We start from the raw sequence: 23,462 nt of genomic DNA, 5'->3' as shown, positions 1-23,462 counted from the left end.
ATCTAACTTCGGCATATTAGTGCCAACATATAATATATGTAGTATTTCAGGTGTATACCACATGGACTCTTTTCTGACATTTAAATAGGCCTTAAAAATTATGTAAAATGCTTTCAATTATAATAATACTAATAAAAGTTCTTCAAGAAATTATAAAGAATTGTGATTGGTTCATCCTGTCTAGCGTTGAGAAAAGTAAAATGCCTCATATGATACGATGTTCATAAATTTAAGCAGCGATCGGAATAGAAAATTACATTTGGTGAAAAGCACCAACAAACTTTAATAGCCTAAAAATATAACACTGTAAAACATACAGTAAATAGTTAATATAATTATTGTTTTAACCCATCACACTAGACCTGAAAGTGTGATGGAGACTTTTATTATGAAACACGTCTCCCGGAAGCCATTACAGTCTCAGAGAGAAATCCTGACAGCTCTGAGTTAAAGTACAGCAGTGTCTCACAGTTTACTAACTTCATCATGACTGATTCTTTGCTTCGCTGGACTGTTGATAAGTTAAAGCATGGTTTTGGATTAGAGGCAAGCGACGACATTGTACAGTAAGTACATTTTAGTAGATGTTTATGCCTCTGGAGAATGAATTGTGCGCCAGTCTGTCTAATGCCAAATGTATAATTGCTGTAAAATATAAATGACAGAACTGACAATGTGTATAAATTCGTCTATATGTAAGTCATTTCATAATAACGAGCAGAGATAACTTGGTGGGCCGCACTCTCTTGTGCAAAATAATAACTTACCATGTTTTTTGACATCGTACTTCCAGTAATACGATGGCACGACAAAAGTACATGTAAACACCTTGGTACATGATTATGTCCCATACCGCTACATAATAAATGTTTATAATAACCATAAGTGAAAGATATATTAATTTTATGTGAAATGTAGCCTATGTGGTGACTAATAAACACATGGCAGACAGTAGATTCTTTATAGTTTGTGATGGGTATGTTTGGGCATCCAGTATCCAAACAGAAAACAGTCTTTGTGGAAATAAGTGAGAAAAAAAACATAGTGTGTCGGCCCACATCTGGTACACATGGATTCCCCACGGCTCGGATGTGGGCCGGATCTGGGCCGACACTGTTGCTGTCTGGGGTGTAAGTCAGTAAAATGCCTGTTGTTTTGTTTTTCAGGTACATCCTTTCCATTGACAATGCTGATGAAATTGTGGAGTATGTTGGAGATCTCTTACAAGGAACCGAGGGGAAGAAGCAGGAGTTTGTGGATGAGCTGGTGCAGAGATGGCAGAGGTGTCGAAAGCAATCGCCTGATGGTCTGGGAGGCGTCTTCAGGATAGAGCCAGTCATGGGTAAATACAGACACACTGATGTTTTTAGTGTCAATACATAACAGGGTTAGTTCACCCAAAAATGAACATTCTGTCAGTAATTACTCACCCTCATGTTGTTCCAACCCTGTAAGACTTTCGTTCATCTTCAGAACACAAATGAAGATATTTTTGATTAAATCTGAGAGCTGTCTCACTCCTCCATAGGCTTCTCTGTTATTGAAACTTGTCGGCCCAGAAAAGTTAGTAAAGACAATGTTTAAAATAGTCCCAGGGGCTCAACCTTAAGTCTATCAAGTGACGAGAATACTTTTTGTGTGCAAAACAAAACAAAAATAACGACTTTATTGTACCTTATTGGTTGTACGTCAGAACGGAGGCTCACTATTGGCCAGCATCACACACATGACCAGCGTCGGCCAATAGTGAGCCTACGTTCTGACGTACGACCCAGAAGCGCTGCGCTGTTACACTACGTGAACTCACTCAGAGAAACACACAGAAGAAAATTAATAGTTGAATAAAGTCGTTATTTTTGCGCACAATAAGTATTCTCGTCGCTTGATAAACTTATGGTTGAGCCACTGTAGTCACTTGGATTAAAAAAAAGCAGAGATACAGTGGTATAATATGCTATTTGCTTATCAAGATTCTGAAATACCCTATTTATATTTTATATATAATTTATTATCATTTAGGTTATTATGTTTGTCCCAGTATTTGTTTTGCCGTGACTGATATTTGTCATAGTTACACGTATGCGTGTATTATGTGTTTTATTCGCAGTGCGATGGAAAAGATCTTTTTACGCAGTGCCGTAAAAAATCTGTTGCATTGACCGCATGCAAACGTTAATGTTCATTGTAACTCCCCAAACATTTGTCTTAAACCCTCCCTCTTCAAGCTGCTGTTTATCTGCCTTCATTTTGCATGCAACATCAAACCTCAAAATCCAATTAACAACCAATGAAAAGAACTAAGTCCCCAATCGACTTTTTTTTTATCTTCAATAGGTCACAATACAGAAAAAAATATTTGTTGCTATTTAAATTGACTGTTCGCAAAGACCCGCCCCCTTTAGTTGCTGTTGCTATGTCCGACAAGCCACGCCGCTCTCACGCCACACACCATGTTCTCACGCAGTGAAACACACATCGCGGAGCAGAGAGGACACTGATAACACACTGAGACAGGACAGACCAGGGGCCTCATTTATAAAGCTTGCGTACGCACAAAACGGGGCTGAAAACATGCGTACGCCAGTTCCTGCGCAAAAGGTGGGATTTATAAAGAAAAACTTGACGTGAAAATATGCGCACCTGCACGCAAACTCTGACCCATGCGTACGCACATTTTGGAGACGGAGCAGTTTGGCGACACCGATGGTGAGTTGGAGTTAATTGTCTTTTTGGTCACTTTTAGAATTTAGAATTAAAATTAAACATAATACAGAAAGATAATACAAATATAATTTCCCTCACCAAGCCTGTCACTTGAAGCAAATATCCATTCCTTCTTATGTCCGCGCCAGCGAGCGTGTTGAGCCGTTTAGTGAAACTGACGCAGTTTAAATAAATAAAATAATGATGTAAACTATGTTTTACTTCTGATATAAACATTTAGATTAAATATGCCATTCAAATTATGGAGTTAAACACTTAAACATGAAATCATACTGAAAAGTTACAACATTTTTTTATATTCAATTCAGTCAATAGAAATATTTGTTGTGGATGCGATGTTTTTGAACGCTTTTCCTGTGGCGTGCTGTGCTTTAATGTTTTAACCACAGAGATAATTGCTTATCATGATAATACCAGATTGTCTGAGAAAATAGTTTCGTGCAAATAATGCCCAAGGCCTATCTGTTTCCATTAAAAATATAAATCAATTAAAAATACAATTCGGCAAGTGGAAAAGATTGAGAAAAACTTTCTCTGAAATGTATTTTACACTATTTGATTTATGTAGGCTATTCAAAAACAAGGCAAGGATAACTACTTGATTTGTATTAATGTAATGTTTCTTGTACCGTTTATATCATTTGCATATGATTATTCATCCACGTGATAACGTTTAAGTTATCACGTGGATGAATAATCATATGCAAATGATATGCAGATGAGGATCTGCATAGTAAAACTAGGCGTTGTAAACTCCATATATGGTTATTTCGGGTGGAGACGCATGTACGCACAATCTTCCGCTGACTGGGATTTATAAAGTGAATTCTGCGCAGGTAATGGCGTACGCACGCTTTTATAAGTCTGAATATTTTTTTGCGTACGCCATTTTTGGCTTTTGTGCGTACGTACACTTTTAGTAAGGTTCCTACGCACAGTTTTATAAATGAGGCCCCAGGTTATTTTTGATATGAAACAAAGTCTCAACTTTCAAATTTGGTCATTTTTTAAAGAAATTTAAACAATAAATACTGTTTTGTGGTTTTACTGTTAATGTGTCTGACAGATCGCTGTAGAGCCTCAGTTAAAGCTGCTGGTGAACCGATCATCTCTTCCTTCTAATTAATTTATAGCATCAAATAAACGTGAATGAACATCAGAAGGAATGTTGTTTTAACCGCGGAAAGACGTCAGTACACTCTGTTTTTCAAGTTCAAATCCTCCAACGTTAATCTACTAACTCTCCTCACTGCTTTGTCGGACAAAAATGGCGGATGGCGGATTATGATTGGTCAGATCGCCTGTCAATCAAACTCCCTGCTGGGTCAATTAACAACCAATGAATAGAACCAGAGCCCGTCTACGGAGAGCCTGGCCACTCCCTATTAAGTCCTGTTGTACTGAATTTTGGTTGTAGTTCCACCAGAGCTCCACTGGGGGCGATCGCCCATGAGTGCAAAATGAATGGGAGCCTATGGGGCTAGACGGCTAAATTTGTCGCTTTCACCCGATTGCCGTTGAGAAATCTCAGATTTGATTGTAGGTTTTGCAAGTTCAACATGGGTTATAGGTCGAAAGTTGAATGAACGAGTACTTATGTCCTTTCGATTTCTTACAGGTTGAGTTGTTGTTGCCCATAACACGCTAGCATTCTGCTAATGAACGCTGATTGGTCAGTGAAGGACTGATTACGACCAGAGATACCGCTTGATGGCATCGTGACATCCGAAAGGGGACCAGAAACAACCAAAACCAAAACTCTTCTAGCATGTGTATTTAGCTGTGTCAGCTGTGTTGTCGATGCCTCGAGAGAAAAGAAAGTGCAGAGCGCGAACGCACCAGAGTGACTGAAGAATTGCCGTAAAGCAGTATCTCTGGTCGTACGATGTGTATGACTTTTTAAAAGACTTTTTACAGCAAATAAGTAAAAAATACAAAAAAAAACACCCAGCAATGTGTAATTTCTTTGCATCTCCTTTCGAATACAACGTTCAAATTACTAGACAAAAAATGATATCCTGAGAAAAGCTGATTTTGCCATAGACCCCCATTCAATCTGCACTCGTCCTGTGAGCGCCCTCATATGGAACCAGAGTGGAACTGCAACCAGTTCAGAAGCCGGAAGTTTACTGAGAGTGGAAGTTCTCCCCTTATTAGACATTCTCTGATAGAACCAAGTCCCCAATCTACTTTTTTTATTTTTTTCAATAGGTCACAAAACAGAAAAAAAAGATTTGTCGCTATGTCAATTTTATCGCAACTTTAAAAAGTACTAAAACAGCACTTCTATATTGCTTGATCTCTGCATCCCCTGCCAATAATATTGTAATTGCTACGAAAATATATCTGTTGAGTGTCAATAAAGTAATATTGAAATGAAATATCTGCCCCAGAGGGTCTAGACACGACTCCCAAAGACAACCAGAAGAAGACCAAGCGAAAGGGAAGAAACAAGCAAGAGATTGCGACTGTCTGTCAGGCAGAGCCGGAGCCTGTGAAAACTCCCATCGACTTGATGAAGGTATGTCACTTTATTTAAGTATCTTAAACTCTTATGTATGAAGTTGAACTGGAAAGACTTACAGAGGGATTTACTTGCTGTTATCAGGCTCAGGAGAACAGCGGCTCCGGCTCAGTGAAGAAGAAGAACAAGTTTGTGAATCTGTATGCTAAAGAGGGCGGAGATAAGCTGGCGGTTCTGCTGCCGGGCCGTCAGTCCTGCGAGTGTTTGGCTCAGAAACACAGACTCGTCAACAACTGTCTGAGCTGCGGACGGATAGTGTGTGAGCAAGAGGGATCCGGGCCCTGTTTGTTCTGCGGCAGTCTGGTGAGCTTGGTCCTCTTAGGGCGTTTTCACACCTGAAAGTCCGTACCAAAGGTTTTGATACATTGTTTTGATATATTGTATACATTTGGTTAGTTTTGGTTTAGTTTCACATTGCAATTATGCGAGCGCACTAAAGCACTTTACATGACGTACTTGCGTCCTGTCGTCATCATCTCTGTGGGCTGCATCTTGACGATGATTGGTTTGTAAACAGACGTGCGTCTGACGTCAGCGTGTTGTCAGTTCGGCGGGTAACTTTGACAAGAATGAATGAACAGACGCATATCGTTGCCGCTATACTGTTATTATTACGGCATTACTCCCTGCAGCACCAGCTATACTCCAGGCGAGTTCAAATTCACCAAATGAACGTCCTCGTTGTGCGAACATTTTATGGTCGCCGGCAGGAAAGGAGGAGAAGAGCGAGCAATCCTGCGGGAACCAGCGGAACTTCCTGTAAATGTTCTGAAAGTCCGAACCGTACAGAACATGCGTTCACACTAGAAACGAACCAAACCTTTTTTCAGTTTGATCCGGACCGAGTCTACCTCTTTTCATCGGGCCAAATTTCGTCTGTTTGGTGCGGATCGTGGTCCGGGGGAGGTTTCACACCTGTAATTTTGATTCGGATTAAACTGAAAAGTCCGAAAATCCAGACCAAACAAGGGTAGGTGTGAAAGGGCCCTAACTCATCAGTGCGGTGTGTGTTAGTGATTAGCCACGTTTCCACCGCAGGAACTTTGGGGTGGTACTGTGTCTGTTTACACTAGGGCTGCTGAATATTGAAGAAAAATGCGATATTCGATAACTCATTAAATAATGCGATACGATAATGCTTGAAGTGTGTAAAATAAACTTAAATTAGCTTTAAAATATATTTACAATTATATAACCTACATACGTGTTTCACATTCTTTCTGTGACGAGAAAACATCCCTACAGCTTCTGAAAGTGAACATCACTGTTTTACTGTAGCATAAGAAGTGTTATTTTAACATCAGTGTAAACCACGGGGTTCAGGTTATCCTACATTAGGGTTATTTAACAACACAAACTAAAAATCAAATGTAATAATAAAACACTGCTTAGTTTTCACTGTATGAATTAAATATATACAAATTCTTATTAAAGCTACAAAAGTTATTCAGCCGAGAGCAGCGAGTGATTTTCTCTTTGTCTTTAGTTCATGACCCCGGTTATTGAAACCCGTTGCGATATGCATATCTCGATATATACATTTGCGATATTTCGATATATTGTGCAGCCCTAGTTGACACCGGGGTCTAAATGAAGTTCCGGGTCAATATTTCCCCCTCAGAAAGTCCCTGCTCACGAGGGAGTACTTTTTCAAAGTTCAGGAACTTTCAGGGGGTGGGACTTGTGCGCTGAACATGCTGATTGGTCGAGTTCATGCCGCATTTTGATTGGTTGACTCCATGCACCATTTTATTTCAACCACCATTTTTTTTTATTCTGCTGCTGTGTGTGCAGGAACAGTTGTTTGCTAATCGCATCAACAATGGATTTAAAAAAATGATGACAGATGTACCGACGACGAGGTTCAGGCTTTATTAAGCTAATAAGCTGAGGACGAAATCCAGCGGGAACTTGGAGAAGTTCCTGGGACAAATTGTTCCGGGTAATTTCGGTGGAAATTAGACCTAAATATATAGATATATAGCTATAGACCTAAACTCAGAACATCCTCTTACAACTCCTTTTTGTCCAGCAAATTTCTTAACATGTTTAAATATTTGTATGAACATAAAACGATTCGACAACTGAGACATAAACCGAACACGTCACAGATATTTGAGGAAGAGAAATGGAATAATTAGACTCAATATCTAATCAATATCAAAAATAGAATTCAGCGTTTCCAATTAATTACCTAGACTCTCGCCATGGTCTAATCTGTGCCGCCACCGTTTCAGAATGAACCAAAAATATTTTAAAACATCTCATTATATCATAAACGTTTTCTAACTTGTTTTGCACCATTGCTTTGACAAATTATCTGTCAAATGAACTAAAATGGAAAGCGCGGGATGGCTTTGTGCCCTTATCTAATCGCAAAAGACTGCAATTTAGTGTATAGCTGGTTTGGGCTGAGTGTTTCAAAGTGGAGTGCAGACTTTGCTCGCGATCCGGTGTTTTCCACGACTCAGAACTTCACAGTTCACAGTGAAATAATGCAGTGAACTCAATCTCTGCTGTGAGTTTAGTGTGCATTTGGCAACGTAGCGGGCAGCGCTTACACATTCATATGTTCACGTTTGTACCATTTCTAACATTATTGTGGGAAGATGATTGCAGCATTTCACTTGATTTGTAATGGGACACATTTGTAAACCTGTTCTCACAGAAGTGGTAGTTTTCCGTCAAAATAAAAGCTCATGGGTTCATTTTTTGCAAGTGCTTATTTGGGTTTTATAAAATTGTATTTAAGATGCAGGATCCTAAAAAAGGCACATGTCTTTCTTTGCTAAGTTTAAATGTCAGCCAAGCCAATTCATTTGGCCATTTTTAAGATGTTTGCATTAAGAGAAGTCGGAAGTAGTCATTTCCACATGGAAAAACTGATAATCATATTATTGGAAAACTGCTTTGTATTTTCGTGTGTGTGTGGCTGTGTGTGTGTTTTCTGTGTATGTGTGTGTGAATTGAGTAAGGGTGAATCTCATGAAAACATGTATGGGTCTCATCTCCACCCATAAAATATAAATAAATAAGAAATTATATTTTGCACAAAGTAAATGAAAAACTCATTCAAGTTTTGACTTTAATTGGATTAGAATGATCATGAAAACATTCATTACCATTCAAATCTTTTACTTTTGAGTTCGTTTGTAGTTTTTAACTGTATTTTCGATCAAGTAAAATGAAGCCTTGGTGAACTTTAGACTCTTCTTTGAAAAACATAAAAAATCTTTCAGATCCCAAACTTTAACATAAACTTTAACATAGTATAAATATTGACTATAGATATTTTCATCGGCCATGGAAAAGCTCATACCGGTCTTCTGTATCTTGTCTAATCTTACGAACCTTGCCAATTTGATTATGATAGTGATGAACAACTGTTTAAGAAGCCTTCATTATCACCGTTTAACATTTTTCACACATAATTCAGGTCTGTACAAATGAGGAGCAAGAGATACTGCAGCGAGACTCCAACAAAAGTCAAAAGCTCCGTAAAAAACTCATGGGAGGTGAGACATGAAGTGATTGTACAGTATGTGTTTTCCTTTGACTTGTAGCATTTGCGTGACACTGACAGCTTTTTGTTTTTCTGTGTGGACCCAGAGGGAACTGAACGGGACTATCTGCCCCACCAAGAGGCCAAGATGAAGACTGGTCTGGAAAAAGCCGTAAAGCACAAAGACAAACTTCTGGAGTATGACAAGAACAGGTCAGCCTGTCCAAATACACTGTTGCGGTGCGATTGCCGGGGTTAGATTAATCTCAACCTCTGAATTGCCCACTGATCATCTAAAGTGCAATGCACTCACAAAGCTTAAGCCCGGGACGCACACAGAGCTGCCAACTCTCACGCATTCACCGTGAGACTCACGCAACTGACACTTTTCACACGCTCTCACGCCACACATCCATTTTCTCACGCATAGAAAAATCGCGAAGCAAAGAGGACACGGAGACCGACAGACTAGACAGAGCAGGTTACTTATTAGATTAAAAAAAATCTCAGCTCTCAGATTCTGTCAATTTTATTACGAAATTCAAACAATAAATACCGTTTCGTGCTTGTAAATGTGACGTGACAGATCCCTAGCGGCACGTGACCCGATCATCTCTACTAGCTAATAGTAAATAAACACGAATGAACACTGTTGAAAGATACAGCCTACAACTTACCAAAATGTATATTCCTCATACATAATATCGACCAATCATTCAAACAAAGGGGTCAATAAAACAGCTGGAGAACAATTATGTCACATAACATTTACCTCAGGAAAGCCATTTAATGACCATAATATAGGCTATAGCACGTTAGTTGGCTAGAAAAAAAGAGCTATAGAGAGTATTTTGCTAAATATGTGTACTATATTGCATATTTATTATATTTTTTACTTATATCAAGTTGTTATTATAATAAAAAAAATGCATTATATTTCATTTGAGTTATTTTTAACCTTAAATAATACTGCCAGCTGATAGGGCTCTCTGTATGTTTACAGCAATAGGTGAGTTGTTTTTTTCTTGAGAAAAATTAACGCCTATCTTGTGTACCTAATATTTATCCAAATGAGTCAATATTAAATCAAATCACAATAATTGAATTGAAATAATAAAAAAGCGTAGCTTACCAGAAATTGTACCATGTAAACATAGTAACATGTTGTCACTAAACCTAATAAAATTCAGTTTAGTTACTAAAATGTTAGTGACAATCACAATACACTTATTGTGATGCAATTTCTTATTTTTATTTTAAGTTGGCAGCTATGCGACTAAGTTTTCTCAGTGTGTTTCGCACCGTCGGCAGAAATTGGTCCTTGTCTGCTTTTTTCCGGCCGATTCGACATGGAGGGAAGGTGAAGGAGGGAACTCTGATTGGCTGTTCAGCTTAGTGAACGAGTCAGTGCACGAGAATAATAGCAAAACAGCAGCAAAGAAGTCGAAACGATACAGATGGACGCTGTTGTAATGTTACGTCATCTTACATGAGTGTTCCTTGGCGAATATTTCAATAACATGAGCGGAGTGGAATAAAGAAAGTGTTTAGCAGGATTGATATTCAAAATGGTAAGCACTGCTTTGTTTATGGGTTGTGTATCTGCAGCGTTTTTCCCTTTTTGAATGACGAATATAGATGAATATATCTTCAGAAATAGACAGTTGTCTCATTTACACGCAGGCGCAGAACACACATTCTAGCTGACAGTCGGCTGTAGTTCTCTCTGTGTGTTCAAGTCAAGCGTGCCGCACAAGCCCTGAAAAGTGAAGCCAAAACGTCTCGATCGCCCCCCGGTGACTGGTCCTAGTATAGGTCATAAGCCCCGCCTCCCCGTGTTATTCAACGGGACTTGAGACCAACTAAACAATTAAATTACAGTTCAAATATCTTTTTTCCAAAGGTGGTTTCTTTCATTTGCTGTCGTTTTTCTCACGCTGATGTAAGTTCAAGTGTCTGTTTCAAAAATAAGTTGGTTTTTAGTTAGTTACGTGATGCGGTGGTGTAACGTCATGATTGACAGCTGTGATTGACAGGTTCTCTCTAAGCGAAGTAGTCACTGAAGCACCAACGGACCTTTTTTTTTTTCTGGATCTTCGGAGGACTGAGGAGATTGTATTTACTTTATTTTAACAAGCCTCTTGTCGTACTGCAATACATTTGTTAAAAAGTGCTCTCAGGGAGAGTGCATTCTGCGAGAGTGAGGGCGGAGCGTTGATTTCGCGGCTTTACTTCCTGCTCACTACTGCGCAGGTCTGGTCCCGAGATCGCTACTGCGCAGACTCAAGTTCCAAGATGTCAGCGCCATATCGGGACACTGGCGGCTTCAGTTCTCACCAATGGAAGAGAGCGAAGGGGCGTCGTCCATCTTTTTTTTACAGTCTTTGGTTCAAGTGCAGCTTTTCCCCCCGACGCAGGCGACAACACAGTCGGCTTTCATCAGCGCTAGTTCTTTGGCGTCGGTTTGGTGTGTCCCGGGCTTTAGGCTTTTGAAGTGCCATGAAACCCCCCTGTTTTAGCACTGATCGTTCACACCTCAGAGTTCAAAGAGTCTCAAGAAATGGGCATGTAAAGTTGTGGGAAGAGGGGAGACAACAACCAGTAAAACACAGACCTGCAACACACTCATTATACAGACACATGAACATTAAAATATGACCACGGAGGGGGAAAAAGAAGGTGATTTGAGGGCACCTTGATGCATTTTACAAATGTAACCCTATATAACACACTCACACGAAAGAGGAAGAACATTTAAAAGGTCTAAATAATAATATATTCATTACATTCACGAGCACTACAGTCTGAACAAATGACACGCGTCAGTTTAACAGAAAGAATAAAGGCATATTATATTTTTGTCCATTGTTCTTTGAATTGTCGGTCTACATCATTGTCTTCTGTGTATCAGAATAATCCCTCCCGTCATCGCGTTCATGATTAGACGTACGGCTGTATCAGTGTCCTTTATTTGCACATACATTTCATTTTAAGAAGATATGTGTGCATACACTCAGGGTTCCCACGGGTCCAATGAAAATTGATTTTCTGCAAGAAGTTTTCTGGAAAAAAATCCATATTATTCCCTCCGGTCCGCTAATGTGTTATTTCACCAACACTACGTGGCCTATGCGTGCACCAGCTTGCTTGATTTACGTTAGTTACACGCATTTGCCCAAATATTTTTTTTAATGTAATGTTTAATTGCTTTGCTTTAAGATAATGTAAACCCATGAGGCAAGAAAAACTTAAAAGCATATTCATATACAAAACTTCTGGTTACATGAGCCTAAGCTCCTTTAAAAAGAAATCCATGCAAAAAGTTAATATCAGATCATTTTAGAATACAGTATATGTACCGAATATTCTTCAGTTTTATGTAAAACACAAATATGACGAATAGAATATCAGATCTCTGTCATATGGCCAAAAAAAAAAAAAAAAAAGCTTTTTTGCATAGTTGTGTTTGACACATGAAACCTGTAACAATGCATCTTACAAGGAAACACGAAGAGTTTTTGAGTCCTTGAATTAAGTCCCCACATTAAGGCCCAATCCCAATTCACCCCTTGGCCCTACCCCTCGTTTTGCACGTTCCCGTGAAGGGGTAGGGTTGTCTCGATTCTCTTGGTTGGAGGGGTAGGGGTAGGGGTAGGGGGAAGGGGAAGGGCCAGATAGCCCTTGAAACGAAGATTTTTCGGGACCACACTTCAAACGAAGGGATATGAGAAATGTACCTGCATACACCGGCTACAGAGGCAACATGGCTGCCAATAATCATTTTCTTTATGTCACATTCAATCTTGTGTTCATGTTTACGGTCATGTTCTTCAAAGAAACGTTTGCAAAAAAAAGTTCGTTAACGATAGTCCCGCAACATATTTTCATGTCTGATAACTGGTGAATGTAATTGCGGCAGGGAATTGGCTTATCTTTTACCGTACGTCTGCTATGAACGCATTGTTTTCTTGTGGTTATATGTGAACACGATATAAACGAACAGTGCTTACACAGTTTCGTGCTTTTTGCACGAACCAGCCTTGTATGTTCTTTATCAAACAGAGACACCTGAGGAAACCCGGAGGCTCATTCGTTTTCGCGCTGACAACGAGCAACGTTTCCTGAGGTCCAAAAATACTTAGGCGTCGAAGATATCGTCATCTCCGTTGTTTTCTGCGAACTTCAGAAGAAAAATGCAAAAAAATAGCTGTAACCCACGCAATTGAGAGAACAACAGCTGACGACGGCATCTTAGTTTGTGATAAACATTGGCGTATCTCCTGTGACGTAGGTGCTAGCGACGACGTATAATGACGTGTAACGGTGTAGTAGTGGTGTCCCGTTTCTTAGGGGAATATTTTCACCCCTACGCCTTGCCACTCTGTTTCAAGGGGCAAGGGTAAGGGGTAGGTGAAGGGTTAGGGGTAGGCAAAGGGGTATAAAATAGAATTGGGATTGGGGCTTAGTCCTTGAATTTGAGGGTATTGGACCTGGAAAGTCCTTGAGTTTGAAGTTAACCAAGGTGTGGGATGGGAACCCTACACTATGCTGGTTCATGTTTAGAGAACTAGAGTTCCCGGAAGAACAAAATTGCTCAGAGTGCTTTTAGTATTTTCAGTGATGTGTAGCCTCTATCTCAGAAAATGTGTTTTGGGGTTTCATGACCCTTTCAACAATTTGACCTCTTCCATTTTCTTTTAGTGTTAAGAGGACACAAGTCTTGGATGATGAATCCGATTATTTTGCAACGGACTCGAACCAGTGGCTTTCTCCAGGTGAGAGGGAGGCCTTACGCAAGCGAGACGAGGAGCTCCGGGAGCTTCGACACGCCTCCCGCAAAGACCGCAAGATCACACTCGACTTTGCGGGTAGACGAGTGCTGAATGAAGGGGAGAATCTGACTCCGTACTACCAGAAGTAAGAAGCCAGATTCATAATTAGTTGTTTCAGTTATTTCATTTTTGATGAATCTTATGCCGGGTTCAGACTACATGATATCAACCCGATTTTGGCGTGATCTGTTTGACGCATGGTTTCGTGGTGATTTGTAAACGACGATGGGCGTCAGGATGCAAGAATAGATCGTTTTATCTCATATAGTGCGTCATCGTGGATGAAACTGATGCCGCATCTGCAAACGCTTCACGACGCCCGGACAAAAAGACCTTTATGTGTATGGAAGCTTGCTTCCGCCAAAGAATAAAAAATAAAAAAGGTAATTGAGACTTTTTATCTCACAATTCTGGCTTTTTATCTCAGAATTGCGTGTTATAAAGTCAGAATTCTGAGAGAGAAAGTATTTTTTTCCTTAGAATTGGACTTCAATTCTAGTTTATATTTCACAAATATGAGAAATCATGTCAGAATCGCGAGATATAAAGTTGCAATTGCGTGTTATAATTGCAAGAAAAATTGTGAGGGGTAAAAAAGTCAGAATTGCGTGTTTTTCCACCCACAATTGTGAGTTTATTTCTCGCAATTCTGAGATGATCTGAATTCTCTCGCAATCTGAATTGCGAGATTTTAACTCGATATTGTGAGGATTATCTTTTAAAATGTTTTATTCTGTGGCGGAAACAAGCTTCCATACCTCTGTGATGTTGACCAATAGAAGCACAGAAGCTCCTCCGTACACACCTTTCAAACATGATGAAACGAAAAAGAGACGATGATATTGGTGCTGCTAGGTGTAATTACGCAATAGAGGAAAGGTTCGTGGAGCGATGGCAACAATACTCCTGCCTTTATGAGGTTTCCTCGAGGGACGACAACAACAACAGAGTTAAAAAAGCGAAATGCTGGCGAACGTTAGCGGAGGCGTTAGCATTAGGCTAGTGTTACCATTATTAGATTACGCTCTTGTTTCCGTAAGTCAGTTACTAGTTAAAGTCTCTCGATGACATCACACGTTATTAAATACGGAAAGCGATGTGCAACATGCGGTCAGACATGTTTTATGTTTTATAATTCAGGAATCAAAATTGCATAATCTGACTATTGTAACAGACAAAAATATCATGTCGTCTGAATCTGGCATAAAGCTTTCACAGAGCATGTTAGCATATTTTTTAGAAGTATTATGCTGTCTTTAAGTCCTCATGGGAGGTTCCTACTTAATAATTCCGAAGTCATTATTATGACGTGAGGTGTGTTCAAGCAATTTTTGGTTGGGATTAAATAGACACATTGGTCAAATATTTTTTTTCCCAATAATTTTTTTTCTGCCATGATATTTTAATTGACACATCTCCAACTCAAGGCTCAGAGTCAAGATTAATTAAATATTTGGATGCTGTTTAACTGGATGCCCCGATATGATTGCAAAGCACTTTGGGTGTACAGTAGTACATAGTAAAAAAGTGCTATATTCGTTCGTTCGTTCATTCAAGCTATGTTAATTTCATAAATACAATCAATTCGACGTGACTTGAAGGCAGCATAAATTGCGATGCATGATTGGCAGGGTATAATATGAATATCATTTTTTGGTTGCAAAAGGTTTGACGATTCAGTCAAGGACATCCACGCTGGTTCTTTTGGTCGGACATCAAAACATTCAGTTTCCACTGATCGACAGCAGCTCAGAGAGCTTGTCAACCCCAATATAGTACAGGCCGCGCCAGAGGTGGGTGCAAACAATCTGCTTCTGAAGAGCTTATATTTATATCACAAATATATTTTTAATTAAAAAATTTAAATTAGCCCATGATTCACTCACCCTCAAGCCATCTTAGGTGTATATGACATTCTTCTTTCAGACGAATACAATCTGAGTTATATTAAAAAATGTCCTGGCTCTTCCAAGCTTTATAATGTCAGTATAATTGGCCAGAAGCTAGTTATTTTACTTTATAAAGTTTTAAATATGAACATTTTTCTTACACAAACGCATCGCTTCACTTCAGAAGGCCTTTATTAACAGAGCCGTGTGGAGCACTTAGTGGACAGATGTACTTTTATGATGCATAGATGCACTTTAATGATGGATTGATGCACTTTATGATGGATAGATGCACTTTTATAATGGATAGATGCACTTTATGATGGACAGATGTACTTTTATGATGGATAGATGCACTTTATGATGGACAGATGCACTTTTATGATGGATAGATGCACTTTTATGATGGATAGATGCACTTTAATGATGGATAGATGCACTTTATGATGGACAGATGTACTTTTATGATGGATAGATGCACTTTTATGATGGATAGATGCACTTTAATGATGGATAGATGCACTTTAATGATGGATAGATGCACTTTATGATGGACAGATGTACTTTTATGATGCATAGATGCACTTTTATGATGGATAGATGCACTTTTATGATGGATAGATGCACTTTTATAATGGATAGATGCACTTTTATAATGGATAGATGCACTTTATGATGGACAGATGTACTTTTATGATGGATAGATGCACTTTAATGATGGATAGATGCACTTTATGATGGACAGATGCACTTTTATGATGGATAGATGCACTTTTATGATGGATAGATGCACTTTTATGATGGATAAGATGCACTTTTATAATGGATAGATGCGCTTTTATAATGGATAGATGCACTTTTATACTGGATAGATGCACTTTTATGATGGATAGATGCACTTTTATGATGGATAGATGCACTTTAATGATGGATAGATGCACTTTATGATGGACAGATGCACTTTTATGATGGATAGATGCACTTTTATGATGGATAGATGCACTTTTATGATGGATAAGATGCACTTTTATAATGGATAGATGCGCTTTTATAATGGATAGATGCACTTTTATACTGGATAGATGCACTTTTATGATGGATAGATGCACTTTTATGGAGTTCAAAACAAAAACAGCAATTCACTACCATTATAAAGCTTGGAAGAGCTAGGACATTTATTAATTTAACTCCGATTGTATTCGTCTGATAGAAGAATGTCATATACACCTAGGATTGCTTGAGGGTGAGTAAATCATGGGCTAATTAAAATTTTTGGGTGAACTATCCCTTTAATGCCAGTTGTATATGAGTTGCATCTGTGGACATGTCTATTCATTCATGTGTGTTTGTGTTGTGTCAGTGGGTTGACGTGGCCTGTAGCGACTCCTCGCGCAAGTCTTCATCAAAGCCTGTGAGCAATACACAGAAAAGTGAGCGCAGCCGACTCAGACTGCAGGACAAAGAGCTTCAGGAGATGTCAGATGGAGGCTGGTGCCTCAGCATGCATCAGCCATGGGCTTCACTGCTTATTAAGGGCATAAAAAGGTACAGTTCACTTGAAGACGCCATGAAATCATAAATTACATCACTCCCTGCTCAGGGGGTGCATACAATAGTCTAAAATGAGAATATTCTTGCCCCTAAATTATAAATGCCACCTGCGTCTGTCTAGCAATGGCGAGAAGTAAATAGTTTTGACATGTTATGTAAACTTAGGATGCACCAATATTAAAACTGAACGATATCAATATTTGGTAACACTTTTTGTCGTTGTTACATATGTTACATGTACTTACCATAGTAATAACAGTAAATTATGCATAATTACATGCAACTAACCCTCAACCAAATCCTAATCCTACCCTAACCCTATAGTAAGTACATGTTGTTACTTGTAGTTGTAGTACATGTAGTTAACCTAATATTACTCAGTACTTATATATATATAACTACACTGTAACAATGACACCTTAAAATAAAGTGTAACCCAATATTTCAATAATAATTTTCACATTATGTCTGTACTATTTTGTGTACACTAATTTTATGTATATCAAAAAAAGTTGTACGACCGACTCGAGAAAATTAAAGATAAAGTATTTCGTTTCTGTGAAACTAGTGTCACCTAGCGGAGTTACAAAAATAAAGCACATTGTCAAACAACCTTGCAAACGGCACTTTTGCGCGTTGCTCCTTTTCCAACTCAAGCATCACAAACACAGCTCTTATGGGTGCTTGTGAAGGCATGTATTGACAGGTAAATGAAGGCTACTGTCAATAAAATGCCCAAACGTATTAGACATACTGTATTAGCGGTCTACAACGAATGTGAGCGTCTCGCATATAACAAACTTATCCAATGTTTCTGCTTAGGGCATGATGCGCCACAACTGTTTCTGAGTCTGTCTGCACTGGACATGTCAAGTAAACATTATAAACTGGAAATTTGTCTCTCTGAACGGGTGCATGGTGATTCTGTATGGTATCCATGCACTGTAAGTGTCCATGCAAATTGCATTGCAAAGCCTTGTTTACTTTGACATGTTCATAGTACTGTAGCCACGCCCCAAACCCGCCTCCTGCCACGTTAGCCACGCCCCAAAACCCGCCTCCTGCTACATTAGCCATGCCCCAAACCCTCCTCCTGCTACATTAGCCACGCCCCAAACCCTCCTCCTGCTACATTAGCCACGCCCCAAACCCTCCTCCTGCTACATTAGCCACGCCCCAAACCCTCCTCCTGCTACATTAGCCATGCCCCAAACCCTCCTCCTGCTACATTAGCCATGCCCCAAACCCTCCTCCTGCTACATTAGCCACGCCCCAAACCCTCCTCCTGCTACATTAGCCACGCCCCAAACCCTCCTCCTGCTACATTAGCCACGCCCCAAACCCTCCGGGGTTGACGGATCTGTGTGGACCACTCTAAATGTTTTTATGGTGCCTGGAAGACTCAGACTTTACACTTTTGAGAGAGATAAACCCATGAATGGCATATTACCTGGGTATAAACAGGTTAAGAGAATGTATTTAACATACTTTTTTTTTTGTTACATATTTTACCTTTTATATATCACTTATATGGGCCGATAACTGGATGTGGCACCAAATATTGTGCATTTCTAATGTGAAATAAAGGATTTCGACTGAAGAAAAAACGTAAGCACTTTGAGATGCCCCATTCCCACTTCCTGTTCATTTAAATACATAACATGGGGAAGAAAATTGCTTTGCGTCAAACAATTTAATGTGATCCATCTTTTCATCACTGATATGTAGAGCTTTTGTGTGTAGCTCAACTGAACGTTTCTAATTTTCTCTCCATTTGTTGTGTTTGTGTAGGGTTGAAGGCAGAACATGGTACACGTCCCATAGAGGGCGCCTGTGGATCGCTGCTGCTGCTAACCGAGCGACTCCTCAAGAGATCGCAGGGGTGGAGGCCATGTACCGACAGATTTACACAGATGGTGTGTTTGCAGATTTATGACAGTAATACTAATCCTATATATGCTTTCAGGCATGCCTGTAGAATGTAGTGTCTTTGTAATTTTCACCGGTAACACTTTACAGTAAGGTTCATTAGTTAACATTAGTTAATGCATTGAGTAACGTGAACTAACAATGAGCAATACATAATCTTTGTTAATGTTAGTTAATAAAAATCCAGCTGTTCATTGTTTGTTCATGTTAGTTCCCACAGTGCATTTAACTAATGTTAACAAAAACAACCTTTGATTTTAATAATGTACAACCCCATTTCCAGGAAAGTTGGGACATTTTGTGAAATGCAATAAAATCAAGAATCTGTGATTTTGTTAATTCTCTTGAACCTTTATTTAACTGTCAAGTGTACAAAGAAAGTATTTCCAATGTTTTCACTGACCAACTTAATTTTATTTTGTAAATATAAACATGTTTTGATTTTGATGGCTGCAACACACTCCAAAAAAAGTTGGGACAGATGCCTGTTAACCACTGTGTCACAACACCTTTACGTTTATTCACACTTTTTAATCATTTGGGAATTGAGGATACTAATTGTTGCAGTTTTGCACTTTTTTGCAGTGTTTTTGGAGTGTTTCGCAGCCAACAATATCAAAATGTGTTTATATTTACAAAATACAATTATGTTGGTCAGTGAAAACATTGAAAAAAAAAACGTTTCTTGGTACTTTTGTCAGTTAAAAAAAAGGTTAGAGAGAATTAACAAATCACAGATTGTGAATTTTTCTGGAAATGGGGTTGTATTAGTAAATGTTGGAATTAATATTAACTAAGATTAATAAATGCTGTCAACTAAGGTATTTAACTAATGTTAACTAATGAACCTTATTGTAAAGTGTTACCATTTCACCTAAGTTAGTTATTTTGCTGTCCAGAGCCCCAGTTCCCCAAGGAGTATCCCACTGGCTGTCTTTTGGGCTGCGTGAACGTCACAGATTGTCTCTCTCAGGAGCAGTTCAAGGAACAGGTCAGTGGCTTTTGGTGTCCCTGTTGCTGGCCATCCATTCAACACATTCTGTTTATATTAAAGGGATAGTTCACCCAAAAATGAAAATTCTGTCAGTAATTACTCACCCTCATGTCGTTTCAAACCCGTAAGAGTTTCGTTCAACTTCAGAACACAAATTATAATGTTTTTGATTAAATCAGAGAGCTTTCTGTCGCTCTTTTGACACCTCTATCAATTTTTTTGCCATTGAAAATAATAATTCCTAATATTTGTCATTATTTTTCAATTATTAATATATTTTTGTGTAATAATATTTTTTTATTTTTTTATTTTGAGATCCTTTTTTTGATACTCCAATAATTATGATCCATTTTTTTCCCCCCATTGTTCTAAAAAAATTATAATTATTTTTCATTTAATGCAGTTTTTCAGGTTTAAATAGAGACTAGGCCTTTAAAATCAATTTTTTAAAGGCAGATTAGCGCAATCTGGTGAGAGTAAAGAAAGAAAGCCTAATATTATGGTGTAACCACTAGATGCCTGTAGAGCTCTCTATAGAGAGGCTTGTGAATTCCCTAGTTGTTTTTGGACATATTTGCTTTTTATTGTTCTGTTTTAAGGCATTCTACCCTCTTTATACACTTTTCATTGGCAAAATTTTTCATGCACTTACCCATTTTGCAAATGCTTACAGAGAAATACTGGGCATCATACACTGAAGGACTCTAAAAAGTTCACACACTTTCACCTTCCGAACACGACAAACTCACACAGAAACAAATTGGGGGGAAATCAGTGCAAAAGTAATAGTGTTTTCCATCCTTTACCCCACAACAACACTGCCTGCTTTTGGGCCAAGACTTTATGTTGCGTATCCATCGAGAAATTGAAACCCTGAGAAATATTCACTGGAGTAAAATATCACATTACCAACCAAAACATTTCACAAAAAGAGGTTATAAAGCAATAGGTATACTGTTAAAATAGGGAAAATGCTGAAATGAAGTGTTCGTGGATCATGTTCACAGTTAATGTGTTGAACTGCACATGTGGTTACATGGTATTTCTGGTATATATATGGTATAATAAAATACAAGTATTTCTAAGAATGATTGCAGTTAGCACTTGGTTTGATATGTATGTTGTATCAGTAGGCGCGTTTCCATTACAGAATGTTTTTATTTTTTTTATTTTTTTTTAATGTCGACAAAAAAACTATTGCGAAATGACGGCGTTTCCATTAACTGATGTTATGCCACTAAAACTTCATTTTTCCTCTCGCGATAAGAAAAATCATTCCAAAAAACATGGTAACGGACGTTGGTAGGTTTATGTACTATATCCCAGCCACTGCACTAGCCTTTATTATTAATCGAAGGAGACGTATGTGTGTTTTCCAAGCATTAATGGTGAGGAACGACCCTTATTATACTTGTGAGTGGCACATATGAGGTGTTTCTGGGTGTTTCTCCCTCATTTCTGCTTCGAGGTCTTGATTGTGCCATTTATTTGAGGTTCAGAATCCATTATTCCTGCAATTCTTTTGTCTTATATGAATTTAATAAAGAACTCTGTCTCGTATTCTGTCCAAACACACCGCGTCATCTACCTCAGGTGACCTGTAAATGCGCAAAAACTGTTTCCATTGCAGTTTTGCGAAATATTTCTTTTTCGGATTGCCTGAAAAACCTCCTCATGCGAGCGGAAAAACTTTTTTTGCGATAAATGGGAGTTTTTGCGAAATTGACGCGTTTCCATTGGGCGTATTTTCAATTCGCAATTTCAATTTGCGCAATTTGAAGGGTAATGAAAACGCAGCTAATGACATTCAGAAACGTTTAAGTGTGACTTTAATGTCCAAATATAATTTAGGACCACTGATGGAGGTCTTGATGCATCATCAAGTTAAAAACAGTTTGCGTCTGTGGATTTTGTTCCATTTCACTGCGCTCTGTCTAGCTCATTTTAATAACATCTCCTGTGTGTGTATAACCCCTTAGGCTTTACATGAAGCAACATGATTTAAAAACCATTAAAAACTGTTTAAATTGGATGAGTTGCACTCAAAGCTGTTGAGTAGCCGATATACCCACACCTGCGACCGCACTTCAGTTCAGTTTTATTCTGGTACTTTTTTGGGTCACCGCATGAAATCAATATAAAATTTGGGTGCCTGAAAAAAAAAAAACAGGCTTAAATCAGTTGAGAACACTGATCTATAGAGACCGAGCGCAACGCGTCATAATCTGAAGACCACGCCCATCGGGGGGGAAAACAATCCAACGGTCTCCATTGACTTTGCATTGCGAGAGGCTGCCTCCTTGTCATTTATGACTTATAACAAAAACAAAACAATGTCTAAAAGCTGCTGTGTGACAAGGTGTACAGCAAACAAGCTAAAAAACCCAGAAATACATTTTTATAAGCTTCCGAACCGTGAAAGCCAGCCTTTAAGGAGACAAAAGTGGATACAGGCAATAAGATGTGACGCATCAGCAGGAAGAATGGGTAAATTGTGGGATCCTGACACTCAGTATGTCTTCGTGTGCAGTAAACATTTTGTCACTGGTAAGTCAAAGTTCTTTAGTGTGTATTGTTGCTGTTTGAGCATGAAAAAGCTCTGCAAAGATTCAAGGTCCCTCCAGCAGGAGTTCTTCTCTATATCAGTGTCAGAGTTTCTGAACTCCCTGAAACGCCTCCACTGTAGTCATGAGTTTTCTTCTGGAAACAAACGCGTCACAATATTCCTCATTTATATAATTAATACGCAGAATAAAGGGGCGGGGCCTGGTTGAGTTAGTTAGTAGTGTGTTAAACTGGCGGTTATGGTGAGGGGCGGGACATTTCACAAACACGCTCGAAGCGCTCGACCAATCACAACACACTGCTCCAGCTGACCAATCAGAGCACAGTGTGTTTTTCAGAAGGAGGGGCTTCATAGAGACAAGAACTAAACAGAGCGTTACTGAGAGACTGGGAAGAGAGGAGCTGCAATGATGGAGAATATGGGGAAAATAAAGTGTTTTATGAACATTCAAGCATGAAAACCTATTCTAGTAGAGCCTAAAAACAACATCAAGACATTGTAAAAGGGCTTAATCGGTCCTCTTAAATCTATCAAAGGCCCTGTTTACACCTTGTATTAAGATGTATTTTGGTCGATCGGATCACAAGTAGACGAGGAAGACACTTTCCTGTTTACACCTGGTGTTTTAACATGAATGTGCTTTCCACTGCCTCTGGAAGTGGTCGAAAGTGGACGAGCTCAGAACGTTTCAGACCCCGTTTACACCTGTATTTAGCGTCGTCCACTTGGGATCCGATCAACAAAAACGCAGTGTATGTGTAGTGCATGTATGTGAACACAAATAAACCGGAGAAGATGTGACTGACTGCGTCACAGTGATGACATTCTATTCAAAATAATGAACATTACAGATTAATTATTTTGCACTCCTGACACAAATTAAGAAATTAATGTCACTGCAACCTAGTTTTATCATAAACAGTGGTCAAATATTGAAGCTTTATCTTTCAA

The 23,462-nt window shown here is 38.9% G+C and overlaps 1 protein-coding gene across 1 annotated transcript in view; it reads left to right on the top strand.

The window, feature by feature from the left end:
- Window positions 1–396: 396 nt before the first annotated feature.
- trip4 (thyroid hormone receptor interactor 4) overlaps window positions 397–23,462 on the top strand; it is a 96,268-nt gene continuing 73,202 nt past the window's right edge. The window contains exons 1-11 of the mRNA XM_084405073.1: window positions 397–566; window positions 1,167–1,342; window positions 5,118–5,245; window positions 5,333–5,551; window positions 8,685–8,763; window positions 8,858–8,963; window positions 13,452–13,667; window positions 15,249–15,375; window positions 16,832–17,016; window positions 18,814–18,938; window positions 19,851–19,942. Coding sequence (XP_084261199.1) covers window positions 487–566; window positions 1,167–1,342; window positions 5,118–5,245; window positions 5,333–5,551; window positions 8,685–8,763; window positions 8,858–8,963; window positions 13,452–13,667; window positions 15,249–15,375; window positions 16,832–17,016; window positions 18,814–18,938; window positions 19,851–19,942 — 1,533 coding nt within the window. The 5' untranslated portion in view covers window positions 397–486. The remainder of the gene's footprint in view (window positions 567–1,166; window positions 1,343–5,117; window positions 5,246–5,332; window positions 5,552–8,684; window positions 8,764–8,857; window positions 8,964–13,451; window positions 13,668–15,248; window positions 15,376–16,831; window positions 17,017–18,813; window positions 18,939–19,850; window positions 19,943–23,462) is intronic.

The sequence above is a fragment of the Rutilus rutilus genome, assembly GCF_951802725.1.
Source record: "Rutilus rutilus genome assembly, chromosome: 3".
NCBI classification, from domain to species: Eukaryota; Metazoa; Chordata; class Actinopteri; order Cypriniformes; family Leuciscidae; genus Rutilus; species Rutilus rutilus.
The sequence above is the reverse complement of the archived record's forward strand: the minus strand, read 5'-3'. Positions and strand labels throughout refer to the sequence as shown.